Source organism: Equus caballus, chromosome 2 (assembly GCF_041296265.1).
Source record: "Equus caballus isolate H_3958 breed thoroughbred chromosome 2, TB-T2T, whole genome shotgun sequence".
In the NCBI taxonomy this organism is placed as follows: Eukaryota; Metazoa; Chordata; class Mammalia; order Perissodactyla; family Equidae; genus Equus; species Equus caballus.
Genome location: NC_091685.1, coordinates 94,403,976 through 94,431,659, shown reverse-complemented (window position 1 = coordinate 94,431,659; position 27,684 = coordinate 94,403,976). Strand labels below are relative to the sequence as shown.

Genomic DNA, 27,684 nt, shown 5'->3' with positions numbered 1-27,684 from the left:
TGTTTCTTTAAAATCTATTTAAGCAACTGTATTATTTTCAAAAAAATAACAACATAGGTTACATGCATTTGTGGGACAAAGTAAGTTTGTGGAACATAGTACAATCAGGAAATAGGGTCACATAACTGTTAGCATCTCAGGCACAACAGCTCACGGTAACACTGCACAATTTAACCATTTGTTGTGAGTTTTATTATTTAGAGCGGCAGCCTCTTTAGCAATTGCTATTGCCTCTCTCTCAAGTCAAAGAAATGGACTTTAAAACTGCACTATCCATAGGATAGCTACTAGCCACATGTGGCTAAATTAAATTAAATGAACCAAGAAATCAGTTCCTCAGTTGCACCAGCCATCTTTCATGTTCGCTATGGCCACGTGTGGCTGGTGGCTACTGTGATGGTCAGTGCAGCCATCTCCATTGCCGAAAGTTTTGTTGGACAGCACTGCTCTAAAGCTGCAATTAGAATTTGTATCTGTGCTTGAAAATTTTGTGACTTTAAGATGTGATAATTTCCTGCCACTTAAACAACAGTATTTAAGTTCTCACGTCTTGTTCTTCAGTTAACATGTTCATTGACACTATACTTCATAGCACGTGGCATTTTGCCCTTATTCTCTAATGACATTACAGTCTACCCTCAGAGACTGGAATGTCACTACACATGCACACACAACAGTGTTGAATAAAGAGAGAGAGAGAGAGAGAGAGACTATAACTATATATATAGAAATAAGCGTGCTAACATAAATAATGTCTTATAATTAAAATATGTAGATGTTCTCATAATACTGTGGGCACTGTCTGAAGTTGTAGCTTCCTAATATTAGCATATTAACATGATTTCATATTGACTTGTTCCTTAAGTTAGTTTAACTTTTTGTTGACTGAGCCCTGTGGAGTGGGGATTTGATAAGATTTATGGCTGCACTCTTACAGCAGAAAGGAGGCCCACTATTGGTTTGGCATATCCTTTATGTACGTGAAAAGCAAGGTAGTGAAGAACAGAGAGAGCGTCATCAGGGTCACCAGGAAACATTCGTTCATTTGTTCAAGTAACAGTTATCACACATGCCTGTTAAGCCGCCAAGTCCTTGCGTGCTGTGCGCTATGCTAAGTACTTGGATTAAGGAGGAATAAGACAGGGTCTTGGGGAGAAAAGAAGCTGTGCAAAGCCTGATAGACATGCCAGAGAAGAGGACTCTGTTAGAAGTTTGCACGAGGTGCTGTGGACACCCCAGAGTCGTCGGCTCTACCTGGCACAGGTGACAGGGGAGCCAGAAAAGGTAGAAAGGAAAGTGTTGCCAGTATTCCTTCACACCAGATTCCAGTTACTCCAAATGGAGAAGATGAGTTCCTTGCCAAGATCTCAATATTTTGGAAGTTTTGCACAACACGGGTAAAAAACAAATCTTAAAAATGCCATTCAAAAGCATCATTTTAACGACTACGTAAGACTCCCTTATGGAGATTTATTGTAATTCATTTACTCAATTCCCTACTCTCACCAACCTTCCTGGTTTGCTCAGGCCTGAAGGGTTTCCCAGGATGTGGAACTTGCAGTTCTAAAACTGGGCTGTTCTTCACTCTGCCTGTTGTTGAAGATTTAGATTGTTTCAACTATCTGCTTGTTTATGTGGAGTATTTTGATGCCCACGTACTTAGCTGCATTTTGCATTCTTTCCTTAGGTGAGATTCCTAGAAGTGGAATTAATGGCTTAATGACTCTGGGTGTGATTAGAGCTGATGATAATGCTCATAGCTCTTTATTGCACTTCTGCTGTTTTCAGCTAGATTGGTAGGAGGCTGCCTGGACATTTATGCCGCCTCTGCCTCCATAGGTTCTCAGGGAGAAATGCAGAAGACAGAGCTGGGTACGTGCTTGTTCCATCACCAGCTGCGGCTCCCCTGCTGAATCTCTAACTGGCCAGATGGCATATGACTCCAGCTCCCTTTTGTCTAGGCCAGAGGCAGGCCAAAGCTGATTCCAAAAGATGGAGTGGACTTCCTGCCCCGTTTTCCTCTGATCACACCCTAATATGAACTCACTGACTCTTATTGCACACGGTGGAAAGAAAAGGGTGACGTCAGATGAAACCCAAGGCAGGTGGTCTTCCCAGAACAGATGCAGCTCTCCAGTCCCCCCAGACCTCCGTGCCCAGTCACACAGGATGTTGCAAGCCAGGCTCTTCCTCTCTTCAGCCTCCTCCTAGTCAGGGTAAGGACGCCGTGAAAACCCCCAGAGTCACAGTGTGTCCCACAGCCTGACAGGTGGAAATATGATGAGATATGAACTCATGTTTATAAGTAAAAATATCCTCGACCTGCCCCGCAGTGCTGTATTGAGAGTTAATGCCGTCGGGTGACCTACTTTCCTGTGGACCCTGGTTGGGGTCCAAGGTCTCATACCAAACTGTTCTTTGTAGTAAGAAGTATTAAAGTGTAGTCCTATTTCAAGTGTTCTTAACAGATGCCACAGGAAAACTGTGAACCCCTGAAACTGTATATAGTATTATTTATGTGCCTTTTTCTAAGAAAAGGTGCTTTTGTCAGATTCTCAAAGAGGTCTATAACCCAGAAAAGGTGTAAGAACGACGTTGTGTATATTAAATACTGAGGAGTTTTTGTTGTTGCTCTTTTTGTTTGTTTTATGTGGGATCAATGCCAGGGCTCTGAGGTAGGCATCAGTTTAGCAATGATTTCAACAAGTAAATTATACACTATTAATTAATAGTTTAAAATTCCCAGAATTTTCCCCCCAGCTACTGTAGTATTTCCAAGTTAAACTTGATTTTTTTTATCAGTTTTGCTATCATGAAATTGTTTCAGGTCCCGCTAATTTGTTTTCGTCCAGGCGATGTATGTAAACTCCTATTTAAAAGATTTGTGCAACAGTTGTTAGCCTACATCTAGGCATTGTTCTGCATTATTTTTGGTGTATTCTTTTGTTTATATTACTAAGCTAAAGTTAGCACAGATAGCACTAGGCTAGAAAATGGTGACAATGGTTTGAAAACAGGAAATTTTAGGCTTGTGTGTGTTTGGAACAGATGATCATAATGATAGAGCCAGTGGAGTGGAAACTTCCACCGAGCCTGTTTTTTCCTTATTTTGCTCTATGAGAAAAGATGGTGCTTCCTGGAAAACAACTCAAGTATTTTAAAGCAAATGGTTTTCTTTTGTCCCTGCTTCATGGTTAATTTGTTTTTCTATATTTTATTTACCCTGCTGGTGTTATTATGGAAATTTAATATTTTTAATAGGTCAAGTAATTCCCAAAGTGCTTATTTTAGATATTTAAATATCTTAGTATATTACCATTTACTGATGTATTTTAAAATAAATTTAAAATAGTATGAATATTATAACCACTGGACTTTATGGGAAGGGGAGAAGGTGAAATTTGTTCCTCTATCTTAAGTGCTCCCAATTTTCCTTTTTTTTAACCCTAGAATTTCAGTCTTTAAAACAAAGTAGTTATACTTTGTCTAAGCTATTTCCTGACTAAGACTCCTTCCAGATGTATCCTGCAATTCTATATTTAAAAGAAAGGTTGAATTCATTCACTAATTGCAGAGTAAAAAGAAGAGTATGCATTTCCATACATCCGTAAACTTTTTTGTGTGTGTACATCATTCCTAGATTTAAAAAAAATTAATGGCCTTTCTTTTTTAGAGTATTTCTAGGCATAAGCTCTTTAAATATGTAATATTTTTTAAATCATAAAAATAATAAATGGAAGCTTCTTGAAAAAATCAGACTATACAAAAGTATATAAAATAAAAATATGAAATGTGTCTGTTCTCCCATCCCTATATTACAACAGTTAAAACTTCCAAAGAGACCAGAGACCTGTTCTCTAAACATAGTTTATGTGTGTTGTATGTATACAAACATGCAGTCATTTCAGACAAATGGAATCATACCTTATGTACAATTCTGCAGCTTGCTTTTTTTCACTTAACAATTATCTTGTAGACATTTTTCATGTATGTAGATCTATCTCACTTTTTAAATACTTTACATAGATTTATTCTTGTATAGATTTCCCATAATTTATTTAACGATGACTCTGCCAATGAAATTTAGATAAAACCTATCCTATTAAAAATAGCATTTTTATCTTGTGATACACATATCTTCAACCCTAACATTTTACAGATTTCTGAGATTATACATAAGTTTTTAATTCTACCAAAGAATTCACAGTAATGATCCTTTTTCCTTAAATATCAGTTGTGATAGACCTTCTAAGAGATTTCAAAATAAGAAAGTTCCACTGCACTTTTCCCCCCAGTTTTCTAGGATAATAGAGGGTTAGTAAAATTACAGTGGTGATGTTTCATGATGGAAGGCCAGTTGGCTCAAGAATGTAGGAAGTCCTGCGGTTCTTCTTCAGCTTATGGGGTCCTGGTAAACTTTAGGGTTCAGCAACTACCTAGAGACCTAAATGCAGTCATCAGAGATCTTTCTGAAGTGCTGTAAGGGAATGGGCTTGTTAATGGGCTGCTGGGGACCTGTGTGCTGAGAGCCCAGAGGAATGGGAGCGGGTAGGGTGGGTGCCTTAATTGGAAGGAAGTTGAGGAAAGCTCCCAAGAAGAGGTCTTGACTAGGTCTTGAAGAATGAGTAGAAGCTCATTGGGTGAGACAGATAGGGTGTGTTTGACTCAAACAAAGCAGCAAAATGTACAGCCGTGGGGGAGTGAACAAGCTGTGTGGGTGCTCGCTGAGGCCGTCTGTGGAGGTGAAAGACTGGAGAGGCAAGGAGGGTAAGTGTGGTTGTGAAGAACTTTGCGTGCCATCCTGTGAAAGGGATTTGGACCTTACCCTAAGGATAACAACTTTGGACTTCTTTTTTCTTTCTCTGAGATCTTTTCATTTGTCTTCACTGGCTCTCTGGGGTCATTCTGATGAACAGAAATCTTTAAAGGCCTCCCGTCAAGGCTTGAGGGCTTCATGATGTATAAAGCACTGTTACAGATACAAAAAAATTTAAGGAATGGTCTCAGCTTTCAAGGAACTTGATGTCACAAGCATTTGGAACATTTGGAAATGTATGTAGTGAAATAACATGATTCCAAACTGTCCCCTGGTAATTTCAGGGCAGTAACTGATGGGTTGCGGAGAGTCCAGAGGGAAGGTGTGGCAAGAAAAGGGGACAGTTGGGACAGAATCTTGAAGAATGGATTAGGTTTCCAACAGTAGAAAGGAGTTTAAACAATAACGTTCTCCAGCAGGATAAATATTATGAACAAAAACAAGGAGGGAGATACTGCATTGACAAGAGCAGAAGGCAGGAGAAGCTAAGGAATTAGACACAAGCTTGAAAGAACCTTTGTTATGGGGTTTGTCTTTTGTTAAATTCTATTAAGGAGTAACTTAATTCTGTCTGTTGGTTGGACTGGTGGTTCTCAGTCTTGACGGCATCTTAGAATCAACCGTTGCGCATTTAAAACTACATATGCCCGTGCCAAGGCCCCAGACTACAATTTAGTTGTTCTGAGGTGAGGCCCCAGGCATCAGTCTTTTTGGAAGTAAAGTTCTCCAGATATTTCTTATGTGCAGTTAGGGTTGAGAGTCACTGGACCATGGTTACCTCTTCTGTTTTGCCCACCGGTGTGTTGGCTGTTTCCTCAACAATGAGTTCTTCCAGTAGAGGCACAGGGAAGGGATTTAGGGAGTCTTGGCGAGCTTTACAACAGAAATGTACTCTGTCAGTTATAGCACAGAGGACTCAGAAAACAAGTGTGCAGCAGTTGCAATGTTTTCTTTAAAACTGAGCTCATTTGCCATTTAGGCATATTTTGTGAATTTGTCCATAATATCATTACAGGTAACGGTTTGGGGCTAATCCAGATTGAATGTTTTTCTTCCACTAGATAATGAGACTCCATCTATACTTTCCTGCCAATATGTACATACCCATACTCTGAGGCTGTGATAAAACCTATCTTAAGACCTTCCCTCAGTGCAACGTTTATCTTCAGTTTAACATATGCAATTTGCTTAAGTACAGAAAGTGTTTCAAAGAGTAGTTCTTTTGAAAGGATGTTTAAAAATAGCTCTCATATCTATAGAGTGTTTAAAGCAAGTTTATTGTTTAGACACCTCTGCCTTGCCTGACAATTCGTGCCAGCCAAATCGCCAGCAGGCTGGGCAGACTGCAGTCATGTCAGTATCCCCCTAGAACATAAATAGTGTGAGAGCTTCCATATTTTAATCCTTGCCTCCTTTTTTGTTTTTTGTTTTTTAAAGATTGGCACCTGGGCTAACAGCTGTTGCCAGTCTTTTTTGTTTTTTTTTTCTGCTTTATCTCCCCAAACCCCCCTGGTACATTGTTGTGTATCTTAGTTGCAGGTCCTTCTAGTTGTGAGGATGTGGGACACCGCCTCAACACGGCCTGATGAGCGGTGCCATGTCTGTGCCCAGGATCCGAACCCTGGGCCGCTGCAGTGGAGTGCGCGAACTTAACCACTCGGCCACGGAGCCAGCCCCTATCCTTGCCTCCTTTGATTGGAATATTCAGCAGACATTGACCATATGCCTCCTTGGGGCTAGGCAATGGGAAAAGAAAGAGGAAGGGTGAACAGACATGGCTCCAGCCCTCAAGAAAGTCACTTGTAGGGACATCAAACATCTAACTAGGAACGAGGTGGAAACGGAGAGCTTGGAGAAGGCCTGCTCAGGGATGGTACCCAAAAGAGGTCTGAGCTGAATCCAGGGGGTGGATTATGTGCCCAGAAACAGCATGTGTCAGGGCCAGAGGCAGGACAGAAACAGAGTGCTGGGGGAACTGCGAGCATTTCTGATATGGATGTGGTTGGAAGGCAGACAGGCAAGAAGCCAGGCTGGAGAGATAGGGAGGGGCTTGGAGGGGCCCATGTGCCCTGCCAGAGAGTTTGGGCTTTATCCTATGGGCAGTAGGCAGTCACTGGACATAGGGAATGGGTAAATGGCAATGCAAATACTCCAAGCATTATGGATATTTAGTTTGGGAGTCTGATCTAAATACATTTCCACTGGGATCCATGGACTATACATGCCGTCCTCCTGTGATGTTAATGTAATAGCCGAAGTTAATCTTGAGACCCTGAGATGAGACACTGGTATCAGAGTATGGTGCTTTTGAGCTACTCAAAGTGCAGACCTGCTGATGAAAACTTAGGACTGCATCATTTATTCAACTTAAAATAGAAGTGACGAGTGCATATAAGAAATGACAACAAAATTAATTTTGTGTAGTGCTTCTCGAGGATACCTGCTCATAATGCAAGTCCAATAGTTAAAATGATTTTTCACATGAATTTTGTTTAAAGTCGCTTTGCGTATTTAGTTGTGAAGGTTTCTAGAGATCTTGTCCTTTGTATCTCTTACCGCTCTGCAGGATTGGTGAGGCAGTGTACAACTTTCTGTGGGGCTACCAAGGCAGCAAGGATAAAAATAGGACAAACTTTAAGAATCCCAGATATTTTCAGATAACAAAGACGGATTTATTTGGGCCCATTTTATGCTCTGACAAAACATAGAGAAGCTTTTGTGCTGCGATTAGCGAGGGTGCTGATGTCAGTTCTCTTGTCGAGCATCAAGCTTTATTCTGTGGCTAAATTGTGCTTTGTACCATAATCCAGAGAACCTTTGTATCTGCCTTATTAAAGTGTGTCGTTTATGTAATTGCTTTTGTTTTCCAGTCTAAGCTGTGCCAGACTCGATGAGAGTGACTCATTTTGTGACTGAGACAAACATTCACATTTGGATCATGTTAAAAATAAATAAATAAGTGGCAGGTGCTGCTTGGCTAAATTCTGTGTTTTAATGCTGTAATTTCCTGCTGTAAGGGTTCATCTCTTAGATAACGTCTACTCAGCCTCTGTAATCGCTAGCCCAATCCCTCTAGTGCACCTCAATCAGTTGCTGTTCATTTCTTGGCTATTTATTTTAGTTTCCAAGGGCCTTTTAAATTTTAACAATATCATTTCAACAGAGAAGCAAAGAAATGGATGGGGGAGCCGCAGTTAAGCAGAAAACAGCACACTTAAGCTATAGCAAAAGGACACAGTTTCATTTTGTTCCCCTTTTGTCAGTCTCCCTATGTGTTTTGTGCATGTGTAAAGCTGCCTTAGTTATGTTTACTTTATTATGTATATCTTCACTATTGGAGCTCTTTTTCTCAAGTGAAAGATGTTTTGAAAGCACACCTTTCTATTGAATGTGGCCCATATGTCTAATCTAATATTCTCAGAAATTTTACAACTTGGGGAAATTCTGTTTTTTTTACTGTACAAATATTTCTGTGTACCAGGCACATGCTATGCATTGTGTATGTAATGGCAAATAAAGCAGACGCGGTCATTGTCTTCATGGACTTGACAGTCTGCTAAGGGAGTCAGATGCTAAATAAACAAATACAAAGAAAAATTGAATTGCAAAATTACAAAAATCACTGCATAGGTAAAATAGGGTCCATAGAACTGTGCCCTACTTTATATCGGGGGTGGTTAGGTTGAGGGTAGTCAGGGAAGGGAAGGCCTGAAGGTCAGAGTTGGCCTGACAAAGACTGGGGGAAAGAACATACCTGACTTAGGAAACAGCATGTGCAAAGTCTCTGAGGCAGGAAACAGTTTGGCATCCTATAAACCATATTATTAGAAGGGAGAAGTGACAATTGATGAAACTTGAGAGAAAAGACAGAAAGCTATATTAAGAAGATTATAGATGAACCATATAAGCACAGCAGTATGGCACTATTTAGTATAGGGGCAAATGACCCTCCATGCAGCCCAACAGCCTCTCAGAGCCTCACTGAAGTGCAGTCCAGAAACTGATACCCATAATACTTAGTGTGAGTCACTGGGGAATGGATGAATTATGTTTGATGAATTATGTAGTGAGAGGCATTTTAGAAAGATTTCCATGCAAGGCATTAAAGTTTTAAAAAGTCATTTCTGTATTTAAAGACCTTCATGATCTGGAGAAATCACTTACTAAAAGATGTAAGGCCTTGATGGCCCTGGATAGATGACATAATAGTATTTTTTCTTTTCTCTTTACTTCTCTATTACTTTTTCAAGCTTACTGCTTGATAGGGAGGTATCTGTAAAGGCATAATTTTACTAAGAGATGATGTTTATCTGTTTTGAAGTAAATAGATGTCATATCTTAACTGAACAGGTTTTCATAATCCAAAAACCAGTGCTAAAGTCATGTGAACTTAATGCTTTATGACTTTATGCCTTTTCAGTTTATCTAAAGCATCTGTAGAACACTACACTGCCTTCTCCTTCTGGACACCAGTTGTTTACTTTTTTCCTTTGAGCTGCTGTCGGATGGAGAAGTTCCTTTAAAATCTTGACAATATTAAAGACCTACATAATATTTTTAGGCCCTTGTGATTTTCCTGTGAATCTTCTTGTTAAAGGATTGCGTAAGTTTTTCCATGAAGGGATGCCTGACCTTTTAGCAATAGTTGTGCAGATATTTTGCTAGGGTTGCAATATTCTCAAATATTTTCATTTACGGTATTTCTTCATAATTAGTAAACTCCTTGAGGGTAGAAATCATGAATTACCTACTTATATTTCTTCCCACAAGTACCTAGCACAGTATTTACAATATAATCAATAACTTTTTCACTGGTTAACTCATTGATTTACTTCTTGATGTACCTAAATGTTCTTGAATGGATACAGTTTAAAGAATGTTTTAAAATATTAAACCTAAAGTCATCACCCAAGCTAATTCAGTTATCGGTACAGTTGTCCAAGTTATTTAAGACCAAATGAGCTGGTTTATGGGCAACTCAGGCCCCCTTAGTTTTCACTTTCTCTGTCTCTGCCTCAGATCATTATCATAGCTTCCTAGGACCTCCATCAGTGAACAAGTCAAAAATAGATTCATGTCAGAATTTATTATAAAATTTGGTGAAGATGGAGGCTGACACTAAACATCTGTTGGAGAAGCGTATGTGGATTGTAGTTAATCCTCCTTTCTCTCTGCTCACGTGTATTTATAGGATAAAATGAAGCAGTTTTTAGTTGACACTACAATGCTTTTTGTGTTACGTATGCCAAATTTTGTAAAACATAAAAAATGTAGAGACCCTATCATGGCATACTCGTATTGCTTTTGGTGATTATAAGTTTAGTAGATTTTTTTTTATAGACTGATATGTATGTTCATGAAGACATAGAAATAATGCTATGGGGAAATTGGCATATGTCATGTACCAACATCACGAGCATTCTTGGTCTGATTAGACCGTATGCAGAGCACCAGACTCATATGCTACTATGAATACCGTTTATGAAAATGCCATAAGCATAAGGCTGTCATTACTCCAATTTGTCACTGAAAGAAACGTACTTTTTCAGGTTGTATACCTTTCCAGAACTAAAGGATTGAGTTGGTGCGACTGGTACTCATCATGTCTCCAACTGAACAAAAATGTACAGTGGCCATTAAGAATGTTTGATTCCACTGGGGTGCATCAATTGTCGTGTTTCTCAGTCTTTCTGCTTCCTGGAGCATGCTCTTTGGGTGATCTTTTCGAATGTTCAGTCTGGAGTACAGATGTCTCTTAGTAGGTGACCAAGACTTGCTAAAATTGGCCTCTTTTCCGTCTAGCCTACCGCCAGCTGAGGAAGAACTTCAGAAAGGAGAAAGGCGTGATTCTGTTTCTGAGCGTAGATGTTGCGTTAAAGTCTGCCGAAGCTGACTGGTTCAGTCATTTGGTTCAGCTTTTATTATGTGATCAGTGTAGATTTTAGGGAGGGTAATAGTAAAAGAATTTTAGGCTACTTCAGGCATAGTATGAAACTCAGAATTTACCAAAACTTGTAGAGAGAGGACTTGGTGAGTTTGGTCCAGATGCAAATAAATGTTTGTTGGGAAGAGAAGGAGAAAGAGTTAAAAACAGTTGTACCACGTGCTCAAGGATACAGATCTTATCTGTGCAGTCTTTGAACAACAGTCTGGCCAAGAAAAAGACACAGTCCATTTCTTTGCTTATATTCCAGGTCAGAAGCCAGGAAAGTTCCTAAATCCCTTTTGCCCCTCCCTACTCCTTCCTCCACAGCAAAAAAAAAAAAAAAGAGAGAGAGAGAGAGACTTACAGCTTAAAATATAAAGGAGTCTTTTGAAGAAGCACCTTCTGTGTATTCTTTATGTCATGATATTAAGGCATGAAAAACCATTGCTTTTAAAAAAGAATTGTGGTAAGATATACATAATGTAAGATTTTACCATTTTAACCACTTTTAAATGTACAGTTCAGTGGCATTAAGTACATTCACATTGTTGTGCAGCTGTCCCTACCATCCATCTCCAGACCTTTTTCATCTTCCTGAACTGAAACTCTGCCCATTAAACACTAACTCTCCACTCCCCCCTCCTCAGCCCCTGGCAACCACCATTCTGCTTTCTGTCTCGATGAATTTCATCACTGTAGGTGCCTCATATTAGTGGAATCAAACGGTTTTTGTCCTTTTTATGATGGGCGTATTTCACTTAGCATAATGTCTCACAGTTCATACATGTTATAGCATGTGTCAGAATTTTCTCCCCTTTTAAGACTGAATAATATTCCATTGTATGTATATACCACATTTTGTTGATCTCTTCATTCATCCGTGGACACTTGGGTCGCTTCCACCTTTTGACTGTTGTGAATAATACTGCTATGAACATGGGTGTACAAATACCTGTTTGAGACCTTGCTTTCAGTTCTTTTGAATATATACCCACAACTGGCACTTTTTGAGGAACTGCCATCCCGTTTTTCCACAGCAGTTGCACCATTTTACATTCCCGCTAGCTGTGCGCAGAGGTTCGCATTTCTCCACATCTTGGCCAACACTTGTTATTTTCTGCTTTTTTTGATAATAGCCATCCTAATGTGTATGAAATGGTATCGCATTGTGATTTCGATTTGCGTTTCTCTAAGGCTAGTGAAGTCGAGCATCTTTTCACGTGCTTGTTGGCCATTTGTGTAACTTCTTAGGAGAGTCTTTTGCCCATTTTTTTAATTGAGTTGTTTATTTTTGTTGTCGTTAATCAGTTGTGGGTGTTTGGTATGTATTCTGGACATTAATCTCTTATCAGATATATGACTTACAGTATTTTTCCTCTTATTCTGTGAGTTGCCTTTTCGTTCTGTTGATCACGTCCTTCAATGTATAAAAGTTTTAAATTTTGATGTAGTCCAGGTCACCTATTTTTTCTTTTGTTTTCTGTGCTCTTAGTGTCAAATCCAAGAAATCATTGCCAAATCTAATGTCATGAAGCTTTTCCCTATGTTTTCTTCTGAGAGTTTTATAATCTTAGCTCTTACATTGAGGTCTTTGATCCATTTTGAGTTAATTTTTATATGATGTGAGATATAAGAGTCCAACTTCATTCTTTTGTATGTGGGTATCCAGTTTTCCCAGCACCATTTGTTGAAATCACTGCTTTTTAATATTCAATAAAAACTAAATCTGCCACGACTGGAAGGACCCACAACTAAAATATACAACTATGTGCTGGGGGGATTTTGGGAGAAAAAGCAGAAGAACAAAAAGAAGATTGGCAGCAGTTGTCAGCTCAGGTGCCAATCTTTAAAAAAATAAACAGAGGCCAGCCCCATGGCCAAGTGGTTGGGTTCACGCGCTCTGCTTTGGCGGCCCAGGGTTTCGCCAGTTCGAATCCTGGGCAGGGACATGGCACGGCTCATCAAGCCATGCTGGGACGGCGTCCCATATGGCACAGCTAGAAGGACCCACAACTAAAAACACACCACTCTGTACCTGGGGGCTTTGGGAGAAAAAGCAAAAATGAAATCTTTAAAGAAAAATTTTAAAAATAAATAAATAATTACCTGCTCCAGGTTCTCCATCTTCTTTAAAAAAAAAAAACAACTAAATCTTGGGTTTGCTGACTTGATATTCCATATCAATGTAGTATCTAATATTCTATTAGAAGATCTAATAGAAAATAATAAATATATGTATATATACACACTATTAAGTTAATTGAGGCATCAGTAAACTTTGCTGGAGTGGTAGATTATTCTTTGGGAACAAAGAAAACATTGTGACTTTTTCTAGACAGTGCATTTGTGAAATTGGTTTGAGAAATGTACATCTTCTTGAAAAATGTCTCTCCAGTGAATACTACATGGATATTTTTGTTTTGTTCCCAGGCATGGAAGAGGAGATGGTTTGTGTTACGCAGTGGCCGTTTAACCGGAGATCCAGATGTCTTGGAATATTACAAAAATGATCATGCCAAGAAGCCCATCCGTATTATTGATTTAAATTTATGTCAGCAAGTTGATGCTGGATTGACATTTAACAAAAAAGAGTTTGAAAACAGCTACATTTTCGATATCAACACCATTGACCGTATTTTCTACTTGGTAGCAGACAGTGAGGAGGAAATGAATAAGTGGGTTCGTTGCATCTGTGACATCTGTGGGTTTAATCCTACGGAAGAAGGTAAGTTCCAGATTTTGTTATTCAACCCGAATTCTCCTTTATTACTACTTTTTTAGAACTCTTATAAAATTCTTTATTTATTACACAATATAATATTTGTTTTATTTTTTTTTATAATAGTAACAACATTTGGAAAAAGTACTAAACGCTTTAATCAGTTTGGGGAGAAACTTTTTATAGGTTTTAGAGAGACTTAACCATTATGGGGCACTGTCTAAATAAATGTCCTGAAAAAGAAGGTAACGAGAAGATATGCTTATTTCAGAGCATTTCCTGAGTTCCTATATAGATATTAAGTTGAACCTTGTAACACTGCTGATATTTGACTATTTTTGTCCTATTAAAAATAGCATTTTCAGATGACAACTTAATTCTCTAGGTATTATTTTAAAACCATATTAGATTATGAAGTTATGAAATAGCCAAGGCAACTATCAATACACATGAAAAGAAATGAGAATCAGTCACAAAGCATGATGAAAAAGTAACAAACAAATGAGTTTACTTAACACAGAAGTCCTGAAAAGCGCATGGAGGAAAAGGGGGCTCAAAGTTTGGATGAGAAGTTGTGAAGAAAAGCTTCTCGGAGGAAGAAAAATTGTAAATTATGGGCTTTTGAAAGAAGTAGTACTTCTGCATAAATGAAAGGAGGGATGCAGAACCCGGCAGGTTTAGGGGCGAGAGAGAGAAAGGACCTACAGGTGGACTAGAATTCTGCTTGAATGATAAAGGCAAGAGGAGAGGCTCTGAGATTTGGGGCGCCTGTTCTGGGAAGAGCTGAGTGATTACAGGTCTCCAGTAGAGTTTTATAAGTGGAATTCCTCTTGAGATGCTTTTCTATAGCTTTCGTGACCACCTTTTCCCTGGCTGCTTCTCTACTTCTCCCTTTTTAGACAAACACTAAGAACCTATGTAGGCGACTCCAATGCAAAGATTTGTTGAGCCAAGAATCAGAAATAAAGGCAGCCTGAAGTCTTTGACCTTATCATCTTCATGGTTATACTCATGTTTACCAGTGTGTATTTCCAAGTATCTATATTTAGGAGTGCCGCAGAGTCAGTGACGGGGGGGGGGGGGCGGAATTGTATTAACCATCAACATCAAATTTTGGATTAAAGTGAAACAGTAGTCATCTCTGATTAGCTCACGTGGCATGCTGTTTCCTCTCTGGCCAGTCAGCAGCCCAGGAGAAAGAGCCTTCCAGGGCTGGGAGGGGCCAAGTGGGTCGGGGAAACCCCTTGGTGAGGAACTCCACAACGGACCGAGGGACCAGTCCTAAGAGGGAAGGAGGCGCCCAGTTTAGACAGGAGGCGCCTCATGAACTAGAGCTCGTCAACAGAGCTCTGGTCATTAAAAGCCTCAAGAAATTGCTTCGCGTGTGGAATTCAGGCTTCAGTTGTTTCTGTGAAGTTACTAAATATGTTCACATTTTAAGTGGGCATAGGGGTATTACTTCTAACTCCAGTTAAACTCCTCTCCTTTCTTATTTGCAGATAGCATCTATATTCGAGTGCACTGGAGGATTTTAAAGTTAAAGTCACAAACCAGATAGCGCTCTTTTTAATAGTTATGTTAACAACCACTCAGTGATGATCATTATCGGATTTAGATACCACATTAGTTTCATTATGCGATGGATTTTCAGTTAAAAAAATTGAAGTTGTCGTGTAAGTTTTCTGTTGATGTTGTCCTTATGCCTGCTGCCTTTTCAATTTAGAATTTGTTTTTGGGGACATAGGGGCAGACTTCCGTCCCCCCTGGTTGCTTGTAGAGATTCAGCTGGTCTGAAAGACTAAGTCGTAGGTGTTCCTCTGTCTCGCTTCGTTTTCTTTATAATTCTTCTAAATATATTTACCGAAGGAAATGACGTGCTCTCTGAGAGGAGGCACATTCTTCAGTCCAGGAATATGAGTCTCTAATTTTTGGAAGCCCGTTTAGGGGTGGGTAGAGTTGAGAACTCCCAAAATAATAATTTCTAATGCTGAAGGGTCTCAGGTTAACTTTGCAGATTTTAAGGCGTGGAGTCTGGTCCGTTGGTCCACTTTAGAATGATTCCTATCATCCTGGAACTTGACGAACACCCAGTCAGCTCTGGGAAGCAGAAAAGTTTTGTCTGCTTTAGAAAATCGATTTATTAATTTACCAAAATTTGAGTTTGCCAGCACTCTACCAGGCTTTGGGCATTCACTCAACCAATATGTATGAGGAGACTAGTTAGGGAGATAAATGGGAAACATTACAGACGTGGAACTGAGCATCTAGTGGGGGAGGATTCCATACCCAAAATAATTCATCACAGTTGTTGATAATTACAAGTTATATATGTGTGTGTGTATAATAAAATATATATTTTATTATGGTTATATATATTAAACTGTGATACTGTGGGAGTGTGTAAATACAGTTCTTAGAGCTTACAGTCAGTCTAGCAGGAGAGACAGGCAAATTCTCTAGGAATTATGATACTGGTTGATAAGTGCTCGGCTAAAGAAAAAATAAATAAGCATGGATAGCAGCTCATTTAGTCTTAAGAAGGTCAGGAAAAGCGTAGGTCCTATTAAATGGCTCTGTGACTATAACTGATACGTACTGAGGACCTTTTTTTTTGTACTTAGCGGAACATTTTCATTGCTATTAGTAGTCAGAATCAGCCACAATGTCTGTTTTCACTTTATAAACTTACTGGTATAGGGAGGGGAGGAAGTTTCAAAACTTGAAAGCTACAGTGACCTTTTCAGTGGCAAAACTCCCAAATCCCTCTGAAACGTCTTAGAAATATATTTGCCTTGAGTGAAATTCTCAATTTGTGGACTTTTTATCTTCACAATACCCATAAAAAAAGGATATTGTTAATCAAATTTGATGTATGTAATCTGAGTTAGCTACTAAGAACAGCTATGCTAATCGCAAATTGTTTTTATGTGTTCATTAAAACAAGCCCCTAAGGACTTCAATTTGCCAGTGCTTTCTAAATTTCATGAGCTGCATCTAAATGCAACTGCATTTATTTTTTTTAATTTTTTTATTAAGATTATGATTGTTTACAACCTTGTGAAATTTCAGTTGTACATTATCTGCATTTATTTTTTGAATTCTACAATTTAGATTTTTACGAGTTCATTCTGGCCGTCTCCCACATAGCCACAGTTAGGTGTCTTACTATCCTATGTTGAAGACTTGAGTTTCTTGGAATAAAGCAGCAAAAGATGAGCAGTCCTTCGTCGTGTAGTATCAAGGAGCCACAAAAGTACTTTATTTTACTCTGTAATTTTGGTTTTTGATGCATAGTAACAAACCTGCCAAAAGGCTTTGAAGTCAACCACTGTATTTGCTTATTCACTTGTAGTAGCTAACTTTGCTAGACGCCTTTTCTTAAAATCGCACCTGTAACGATTTGCATCAAATTCTAAACTGCAGAGAACTGTTATTATCCTTTGTGATCACATTCGTACAGTTTAATATGACAAGGTAAATATCAAAATGTCTTTGTTCTTCCATTAACTTTACTACCTGCTTTATATTCTCTTGCTTCCAAATAGATCACACCACCAATCACTAAATAATTGGGGTGTTTGGTTTTACCTGGATCTATCCCCTGAGCCCTGTGCTCTTCCCATTTCACAGGGCTGAATATGGCCCCACTCTTAGCTTAAAACTAATAACACAAAATGATTTTTCACTCTACTAGTGTCAGGCTAGACGTGGGAAGAAATAGACTATGCTTGTATATTACAGTCTGAGAAAATAACTATCCCCAATCCCTATGAGAATAACGCATTTTCTCCTGAAAACAAAAGGAAAGGGGAAAAATCTGACCTGTGTTTTGATTCCAGGAACCTCTCAAAATATCGTTACCATGTTATTTCCGCTGCCCCAGGTGACCACTGCTATTACTGAATACTCAGAATGCTGGCAGGCTGGATCTGTTTTTAAATTCTAGCACATTGAACTGTGTTCGGTTCCTATGAATGCTTTTATTTACGAGATTTGAGGGTAGAAACCAATTTCTTTTCTTTTTCTTCGAAATGGGCAGATTTATTTTTGTTTCTACACCGAGGTGGAAGCTGTTAAATCTGCTAAACAAGTGCCAGGAAACACAGCCTAAGAGTTGTACGCAGCTAACCAGCTTGGCGCAGAGGCTTCTGGTCTAATTTCAGGATGCAAGATTACCAAATTGCCTCTTACCGTCAGATGGGTTGTTTTTCTCAAAATGTCCAGATAATAGTGGCTTTTAAAAAATAGTGTGATCCTCTGATATTCTTCCCTTTAGAAAAGTAGATAAACTAACATGTAAGAATATCCATATGCTCCCTTTCCTGTAAAGAAGTGCTTCTTAATTAGGGAACTTTTAGATTTCTTTTATTTACTTCTTAGTTCAGGTATAACTTACCATTTTGAAAGGCACAGATCTTAAGTGTACAGTTCAATATAGTTTTATATATTCATCTATATCTATACGTAGAAATAGAAGTCTGTGTAACTGCCACTCAGATCAAGAAACAGAACATTTCCAGTCCCCCAGAAGGTTTTCTCATGCTTCTTCCCAGTAAAAACCCAGAAAAAAAGCCTAAATGTAACCGTTATTTTGCTTCTATCACCATATATTAGTTTTGCCTATACTTGAACTTCGTAGAAATAAAACCATTGAGTCTGGCGTCTTTTTTCAATATTAAGTCTGAGAGATTCATGCTTGGAGCATGTAGTGGGAGTTCTTCATCCTATGTAGCCTTCCACTGTGTGACTATATCACAAATTATTGATCTGTTTGAACGTTGATGGACATTTTGGGTTGTTTCCAGTTTCTAGTTAATACAAATAAAGCTGCTGTGAACATTCTTATATGTGTCTTTTGATGGACATGAACACTTAGTTCTTCTGGATGTATACTCATGAGTGGAATGGCTACATCATAGGATAGCTTGAGTAGATTTAGTAGTTTTAGTTTTTCAAAGTTATTGTACCAGTTGCTTTCCTACTAGCAATGTATGAGACTTCCAATTACTCTACATTCTCACCAACATTTGATATTGTTGGTCATTAATTTTAGCCATTCTAGTAAGTGTGGGATGGTATCTCATTGTGGTTTGAATTTACATTTTCCTGAGGACCAGTTCAACCAGAGAGTTTGTTCTATTTTGTTTTGTTTTGTTTGATGATACATTTTCAAGCTACTGCCCCTGAGATCTTGATTTACTGCGTCTCCTGAGATGGGGCCCAAGCCCCTAGATTTCTAAGACACCCACAAGTGATTCTGATGCCATGACCTCTCTGGATGAGAATTAAGGCATTTGTCAGCAATTCCTAAGGTTTATTTTAAGTCTCCAAGAATGTTTTCACAGTCTAAGGAAATAGTCGTGACAATAGTCTTTTTATTTAAAAGATAAAAAATGTTCTACTTGAAACACATTAAATAGATTGGTCTATGATTAAAGGTCTTCAATTTTTTTTTTTTTTGCCAATCTTCTTTTTTTTTTTCCTTCTTTTCTGCTTTATCTCCCCAAATCCCCCCAGTACATGGTTGTATATCTTAGTTGCAGGTCCTTCTGCTTGTGGCATGTGGGGCACCGCCTCAAACATGGCCTGACGAGTGGTGCCATGTCTGCACCCAGGATATGAACCAGCGAAACCCTATGCCGCCACAGCGGAGCACTCGAACTTAACCACTCGGCCACGGGGCCGGCCCCAGGTCTTCAATATTTGATTAAATAATTTGAAGAAACTGCAGGTCGCTTCACTGAACATTGCAACCACTGCTGTTTCTTATTTGTACCTACTTGTTAGATTTACCTTTATAAAATATTCTCCCATAAAAAAATGGTGTATTCAGAAGTGAGAAGATGGTTATTTTAGCCTTAATGATAATGCATACTCTTTGTGGACTCTTATTTGCTAAATTAGTTAAACATAGATTAGTTCGAAATGCTTCTCTTTACAGAAAAAAATTCTATAACAGACTAGGTAAATCAGTAATCTATAGAAACAGAGTAACCTTAACCTATTTACCTTTAATTGTGAACATAAAGGTAAAACTTTTGCAATAGAAACCAACAAATATTCTATCAGCAAATGTAACCCGTCCTCCTCAGAGAGGAGATCTCATGTGTTCTCCTGACAGGGACGTGAGCAACACCAGTTTATTACCACATGCTCGATGCCGTATGTTGTAGTTACAAAATCAGAGGACCTGTGCCTCAACTTTGAAATATTCTACCTTACCAATAAGAAAGAGTAGAATTGCTTCCCTGGCCTTAAGCTTTTGTGCCATTTGGTTAAAAAAAAAATTATTCCGAATGTTTACAGGCATCATCTGGGGACTCCAACTTCTGTGAGGGTCACTGCCACCAGGGCATTATGGTTCTAAATGGGGTAAAACTGTGCATTAAGCTAGGGATCATGTGGACCAATTTATTACTTGTGGTTCTCCTCTCATAATAATCTACGTCTCTTCACTGAAAGGTCGTTAAGGCTTTCCTTAGCAGTACTTATTGGCTTTCTAAGTAAAATTCAAGTAAGAGTTTGCTCCAGAGCTTATTAGGCCTTTAATTGGTGCCAATTATATTCCTCATACCTTCTGAATTAAGAGACAGGAAATAATTTTACGTACATAAGCAAACACTAAACTGATGCTTGGTTCTCAGAAACTTGGTACCAGCGTTACTTAGAAAGAGCAGTAAGTTAGAAACCCAAGTGAGGCAGAAAACAACCAGCACGGTCTGCTTAACTACCTGTAGCGTAGAATAGAGGCAAATCACATCTTTATACCGTGGAACAGAAGTTTCTTTTTTCAGACGAGCTGATTAACTTTTGGCCAGAAATTTTATGTTGGAGAATATTTAGACCCAGAGCAATGCTTGCATTACAATATTCAGATCTGAGTATGTAGTCAAATTAACATAAGTCAAATAATCCCAAAGACAATGGCTTTGAAGATAGCACCTTCTCTGAGCCAAAGTGGAAGAGCAGTGTCTGCTTCCCTTTTAAAGCCCTTTGTATGTCATGTTGTTTGGAATGGTTGGGCTTGCTTTTCATGGCTGCTTGAAGGACTTTTCTCTCATGAGGTTGCTAGTGAACATAATAGAAATTTTTCTCTAGTTCTTACCTCTGAGAAGTATGTATCTCTTCCCATATTGTGAAGAAGATTTTTTTTTTTTTGTAAAGGAAACCTTTGAATCCCAGGCCTCTTTTCAGAAAATTCAGAGGATCTTGCAGCTATAAAGAGGCTAAAACGGTTTCGTCATTCACAGGTGGAAGAAATGGAAGGTTAAAATTAGATGGTCCCATTTTGTTAATACAGATGTGATTGCCTGGCAGGGTGATTTTTGTTTCCCGCTTAAGATGGATCACTCAGTTTATTTAGTTCTAGCCATCAAGTTTAGAAAAAATATTTAAGGAAAAGTATCTATTAAAACAAGTACCTGGGAAAGTTATTTTAGGAGTTAGAGTGGAAAACTGGAATTTATACTAATTTACATAGTGATATATATCCACTGTTTAGTTTCATTTTGATTTGGTCAGAACTCACAATTTAAGTAGATGATACAATTCTGCGGTGCCTCTATGGTAGAGGAAAGAAGTCTATAAAATATGCACTATGCTGGGCTGGCCCTGTGGCCAAGTGGTTAAGTTCGTGTGCCCCGCTTCAGTGGCCTGGGGTTCACCAGTTTGGATCCTGAGTGCAGACCTACACACCGCTCATCAGGCCATGCTGTGGCAGCATCCCACTTAGAAGAACTAGAATGACTTGTAACTAGGATATACAACTATGTACTGGGGCTTTGGGGAGGGGAAAAAAAAGAGGAAGATTGGCAACAGATATTAGCTGAGGGCCAGTGTTGCTCACCGAAAAGCATAGAAGAAACTTCCTTATTCAATTAAAAACAAAATGCACTATGCTTGTGAATACAACCAGTAGGATACATTAATTGCTTTCTGATATCTTTGCTTTTTTTCCTCAATGTTGTATATATTTTTCTTAAACTCCTCTTTAAAAGGTAAATATTTTTCATAGTTTTCTGAAGTTTAACAAGCCACCAGGATTTACTCTGAGTCACTGGTTAATCTACGGCATTTGAAATCCCCCTAAATAAATCTCTGTATATTTGCAACTGAATCAAAACAGTGAACCATTTCCTAGGGTACCTTATATACACTATTTATAATCGACAGCTAGTAGACCTGAGGTGTTGGAATTTCCACTGAAATTATGGATTTGTGTTATATAGACGTCCAAAAGTTCATTTTTTAATTCTCATTATTTTCTGTACTTTTAATAAATAAGAAAGAATTAATTAATTAATTCCTGGCATAAAGTGTTAGATTTTGTTAGATGAGCTTGTATGAAGACTCTCCATTGCATGCAGCATAATAAAAGTAAAACGTTAAAAATTAGTTCAACTTCTATTTACTCAGGCCAAATTTTCCAACTGAAAGAAGTTTTCAAATGTAATTAGCATCTAGTAGGGCTCACAAATTTCTTGAAGAGCAAATTCCAAATTGCACATGCAGGTGAACGGGTCTTGCAGATTTGGGAGTGCCCCTTGCTTTAATTTCTTCCAACCTGACATAAAGTGCTAAGTGAGTTTCTGCTGGATAAATGAAACATTTTCGAGCATCTACCGCATGTAAGACACAGTGAAGTGTAGGAGTCCTGATCCTTTTTGTTTGTTTTTGGGACCCACAATTAAAGATAAACTGTTATATTTAGCCATGTTAGTGCGTTACTATTCAAGCTTTAAAGTTAGGATCTGAACTTCTGTGCCTACGAAGAAGAGTTATAAAATGAGCTACGTAAACTTTGCTGTGGTGCATAAAGCTGAAAACATGAAGACGTTATCAAAAGCATGTGAACTTACTCTGTAGTATCTGGAGAAGTCAGAGCTGACATGTAGCTCCTCCCTGGTGAATTCACAGGCCAAATGACCTGCATTTGATTCCATTTGGTAGAATATACTAACTCCCTTACCGTTTTGTAGCATCTTTTAGTAAGATTTTGTTGTGAAAATTGCAGTTTCAACCCAGCATTTTTGTTCTAATATAAACAGACAATAAACATGTTTTTTTATTCATATACAAGTATTTACCCTTTTTTGGATTTATAGCCTTGTATTCCTAACCAAACTAACAGAATTTTTCTTCTGGGCCGTTAAAAATTTACTTGGTTGTGTCAAAGATTACAGTGGGATTTTATTTCTAGGTTTTCAACTTGTTTTCAAATTACTTCATTCTACACAGTATTTTCGTATGTCTTCTCAGAACATGGTTAAATGCCTAATAAATTACTCCTTTACTTGCTGACCCCTTTTGGATGAAAATAGTACAGAAATCCAATAAATGGCAAATGAAGCTATGAGCTGAGGGGAGAGGTGACGCCTTAAAGAAAAGCTCTTTCCCTGACTGTGAATCCCGGAATTAGAAATCTTTCTCCCTAGTCAGCCGAGAAGTGGAAAGAAAAGAATGGACAGCAGAATAAACATGGGGTGAGGAGTAACCCTGGTACTCCCAGCCCCTGGGCCTACAGATGCCGTGTAGTAAAATGGGTCTCCTGGGAAGGCTGGCTCGGTTTAGGAAGCACCTTGTTTATTGTCATGGAAGAAAGTCTGCCTCTTGTGCCGAGGTTATAGAACATCTTCATTTGCAGGAGCCTCAGAACTAAAGGCTGTTCAAGGCAAGGTTAACCATGGCTTATTTGGAGCCCGGGAAGGAAGAACTGTACTCTTCAGATCTTTTTGACAAAAACCAGTTATTTCCGGTATAAGTGTTGCCAGTTAGATAGTATTTGTTTTAACTGACTTTGCCGTGGTTTGTCCTGTTATTGTGTGTTTAAACGACTTATCTCCAAACTTTCCAGTAGCTTTGTTTAAGAACAAAATTCTTAAAATGGGATAGACCATGACGGTTATACTTTGGTGTTGCAGATCCTGTGAAGCCATCTGGCGGCTCCTCACAAGCACCAGTGGATTTACCTTTGGCTATAAATACAGCACCACCATCCACCCAGGTGGATTCCTCCTCGGCTGCTCTGCCTCCTCCGTATCAGCTCATTAACCTTCCACCACATCTGGAAACTCTTGGCATCCAGGAGGATCCTCAAGACTACCTCCTGCTAATCAACTGTCAAAGCAAGAAGCCTGAACCCACCAGGTAAACTGAATATGCCTGTGCGTGTGTATGTGTGTGTGTGCGTGTGTGTGTAAATTTAGGAATTTTACCTTTAAGCTTTTTTAGCCCAAACTTGGAGGTTTAAAAGAAACCATCTTTATAGGCTTGTATTATAGGCTAATATTTCAGGTTTATATTCCTCCACTAATGATTTCTGATATTCAGGAGATTTCATTGAAGAAACACATTCTCTGCCATTTTTGGCAAAGAACACTTGAACCTACAAGGCTCTTTTGGAATCTGTCTCCTGTTGTATAGTCTTTGTTACAGACTCACAGTGTTACTTGCTTAACAGATTTCACTGATTTATAAATGGTGATCTTGCTCCATTTCTTATGTGATTGTAAACCAGCCAAGGGTCATCTTTTGTTTCTGAAGAAGGAGAGGAATATCTACTCCTAGAAGATTTTGAAAGCAAAACGAGTCCATTGCAGTGAGTGTGTTGTGGTTGCTTTGGATCTGTGTGAGAAATTAATCATACAGGTAGAATCCCAATATAGCAAATTCTATGGAATATACAAATTGAGTTTTAGTGAAATTTGATGAAATCGAATATATTGCTAAAAACCATGAAACTTTGGAATCTTCATACCTACCAGTGAAGTAGAGCTTGCCCCAAGGCTTGACTTCACAGATTTTTTTTTTTTTTATAATGATTTTATTTTTTCCTTTTTTCTCCCCAAAGCCCCCTGGTACATAGTTGCATATTTTTAGTTGTGGGTCCTTCTAGTTGTGGCATGTGGGACGCCGCCTCAGCATGGCTGGATGAGCAGTCCCATGGCCGTGCCCAGGATCCGAACCGGCAAAACCCTGGGCCACCGAAGTGGAGTACATGAACTTAACCACTCGGCCCCAGGGCTTCACAAATTTTTAAGTAGAAGGAAGTATACGGATTTCAAGGCTTGACCAGAGGTATCATAAAAGCCTTTCCTGAGTCCTTGGTTTCCCTGTCGGCTCCATGTCTGCTCTCACAACCCTCTCTTCTTCTAAGCTGTAAAATATTTTAATTTGATCATTCTTGTCACTTGATGTTGGAAGGCTTAAGGTAACAGAGTTGGAGCCAGAAAATGATGACTAGGAGGCCTGTCTCTGCCATTAATAGCCATATGCCAACTAGTGGTTTGGGGTATATTTATTATCTAAATTTGCAGATGAAAGTGGGGGTGAATTGCATAGGAGATCTGAAAGATATTTTTTAAACGGGGTTATTAGATACTAAACATTTGTATAACAAAAGCGGTTTTTTTCATGTAGAAAGTGACTGCTACTGGCCTAGGATTGTACAAAGCACTTATTCAAAAATTTTTATATAGAATGTATTAAGATCCACAAATTAGTTTCTGTGAACCATTCCTTGAGATAATGAAAACAGCTCACAAACATTCCAAAGATGGGTTTCTATATATTTGTTGTAATGGGATTTTACCTGTAAGAGCAAAAAAGAAAATTTATAAATCAACACTAGTTAATAATATCAAATTCTAACTTGATTTTGCTTGTTTGGTGTGAGTATTCAAAATTACACACTTGCAAATTTGTTACCTATGCTACTAACTAAGATTTTATTCTATGGAAATTCACAATTATTTTTCACTATCAACTTTTTAAAACCAACTGCTAAGTGACAGTTTTCAGTACCTTTCTTTGCATATAGTATTTTACGTTGATCTCACTGATGTCACCGCTTTCCTGTCGTAGTTGAAATTATACTTAAAATCATCGCTCAGGTATATTTTGTGTCTAGATTTTGCAAAAGTGACAGTTAAATATTTGTGAAGTCCCCACTATGTGCCCACATTTTGCTGGTTGCTATGAAGCTTCAAAACTAGTTATATAAGATCCAGCCCCCTCAGATACAGTTGCCTTCAGAGTTTATAAGTAAAGCTTATAAAGAAGTCAAAGCCTGCAAACACTAAGTGTTTATATATATGAGAATTACCTTGCAAACTCTCATTCACCCTGCGAGAGTCAGCTCAGACATGTGCTTCTCCTGGAAAAATTCCCCCAAACTCCCAGCCTGGATTAAATGCATCTCGGTTTTCGTAGCATACTAGTTGTGCCTCCACATCTCTATTTTGTCGCACAGTTGGAAATACCTTGATATTTGTATTTATTCTCCACTAAACTGTAAGATAGTCAAGGACAGGAAACTTACTTCTCATGGTACCTCTAGATTGTCTTAACTCACGTGTTTGAATTACATGAAGTGAAAATTTTAGACCTTGTGTATGTGCATTAGAAATTCGGAGAAGGGACAGTGCAAGTGTTTTTAAGATGGAGGGTGAGAAGCTTCATAGGAGACACTTGGTTGGTGAGAGAAAAGGAGGCATCATTAGTAATTTGTGTAAGAATGGCTTGAGGGAAAGGAGAGGTGAGAATGAGAGAGGTGGGAGGAAGACAGAGGAGAAGAGCCTTCTCAGAGGGTTTGATGGGGGGACTAGTAGAACATAACATAGGACATATAAGGTGGAGCCAGGTTATTAGTAGCCTCAATGCAAAGTGAAGTAGTTTGTGGGATTTTTATAGTTTCCACAGCCTGTAGGGACCCTCAACAGGATTTTCTCTGAGTAGGTGAGTGATATGAAAACTGTGTTTTGAAAATGTTGATCTTCCAGCAGTATAGCAGGATGGTCCATGGATGGATTGGAAAAGGGAGAAAGTGGAGGAAAGGAGCCCACTTAGGAGGGTTCAGTGGTGTAGATCTCAGCAGAGACACAGGCCTGAATTTGAGGTAGTGACAGTGGGAATAGAGCAGAGGAATAGATACTTGGTTAGGAGGAAGGCCTTTGTATGTGCCTGAGTGATGGTGTAGAGCAAAGAGAATCAAAGCTGATTGGGTTTTGAGCCTAGAGAATCTGCATAAAGACATTTCTTTTAATGACAAGTCAGAAAGGCAATCGATTTGAGAAGTAAGTTGAGTTTGGTTTGATACTCATGAGCAAGGTAATACTGGGTCACCAAGTAGAAATATATCTGAAGACTTTGAAAATGTGGAACTCAGAGTTTGGTGAGAAGATGGGAGTTGTCAGCATTCAGTGGAAGGTAAGGTCATGAGAAAGGAGGATTTTTTTAATGGTGTGTGCGGTAAAGAATTGGAGGACTGAATGCTGTTGGCCATTCCCAGTTGGAGAGACCGGAAGAAGGAGCCAGTCAATGAAACAAGGAAATAATCAGTGAGGGAGAAGGAAAACCACGATATGGCGATATGGGTTCTCTGATACCAGAGGGGGAAAGTTTCAGTGAATAAATGTAATACACAGTGCCAGATGTTACTAAGGAAGCAGAGAAGATAAGCCCTTAAAAAAAAAAAAAACTATCACGAGTTGTTTTTTTAAATATTAAGTTCCTACAGGACTTTGGCCAGACACTTAGTCGTTACGGTATCTTGTTTAACATTAAGGAAGCGCGAGTATGCCAGTGTGGTTAGTGTCATTTTGGCTTGTACCCAAATTTTGTGATACCACAAAATGCAGAGACTGAAAATGTACCCAAAGCATGAAATAGACTCTAATGAGATTCCTCCAGGTTGAATACTGTTTGGAGTTGGCTAACTCTCTGGCTTGTACTTTGATCCTCTATAGGATTGGCTAAATGTTTATTAAAGGAAATTAGTAGAAAGGAAGATACACAAAGCCTGTCAAACTGCCACCTCCTTGTAGATCACATTGAATTTCTTCACTACCAGGTGATCATTACACTTTCAGTTTTACAGAACAACACATTTGCCACAGGTGGGCTTAAGAGCAATGGATCAACTTGACAAACTGTGTTGGCACGAGGGTTTTGCATGCTCGTCAGAGGAAATGCTATTCCTTGTGTCTATGCCTTAATCATTTACCTTTCTCAGAGTTTTGTACCCTTCTAATTCCAGTGCTTCAGGGATCGCAGTTTTATGTGTGGATTTAATAAGTGGAGTTGGGGGTGTGGGCAGGTGCAAGACAGGAATTAGGGAGAATGCTTTTGGTGGTTTTGTGGTGGCGGTTTTGTTGTCTGGTATATAATCATAGAAACTAAGGAAGATTCATGCTTTAAATCTTATGGATCACACAAAAAAATATA

The 27,684-nt window shown here is 38.7% G+C and overlaps 1 protein-coding gene across 27 annotated transcripts in view; it reads left to right on the top strand.

The window, feature by feature from the left end:
* GAB1 (GRB2 associated binding protein 1) overlaps window positions 1-27,684 on the top strand; it is a 118,538-nt gene that overhangs the window by 66,195 nt on the left and 24,659 nt on the right. For 16 of the 27 annotated variants that reach the window (XM_023636497.2, XM_023636494.2, XM_070258031.1 and 13 more), the window contains exons 2-3: window positions 13,173-13,467; window positions 23,382-23,607. In XM_023636497.2, coding sequence (XP_023492265.1) covers window positions 13,173-13,467; window positions 23,382-23,607 — 521 coding nt within the window. Of the gene's footprint in view, window positions 1-1,981; window positions 2,217-13,172; window positions 13,468-23,381; window positions 23,608-23,977; window positions 24,059-27,684 lie in introns of those variants that run through there. The other 11 variants (XM_023636496.2, XM_023636493.2, XM_070258102.1 and 8 more) reach the window with 2 other exon arrangements.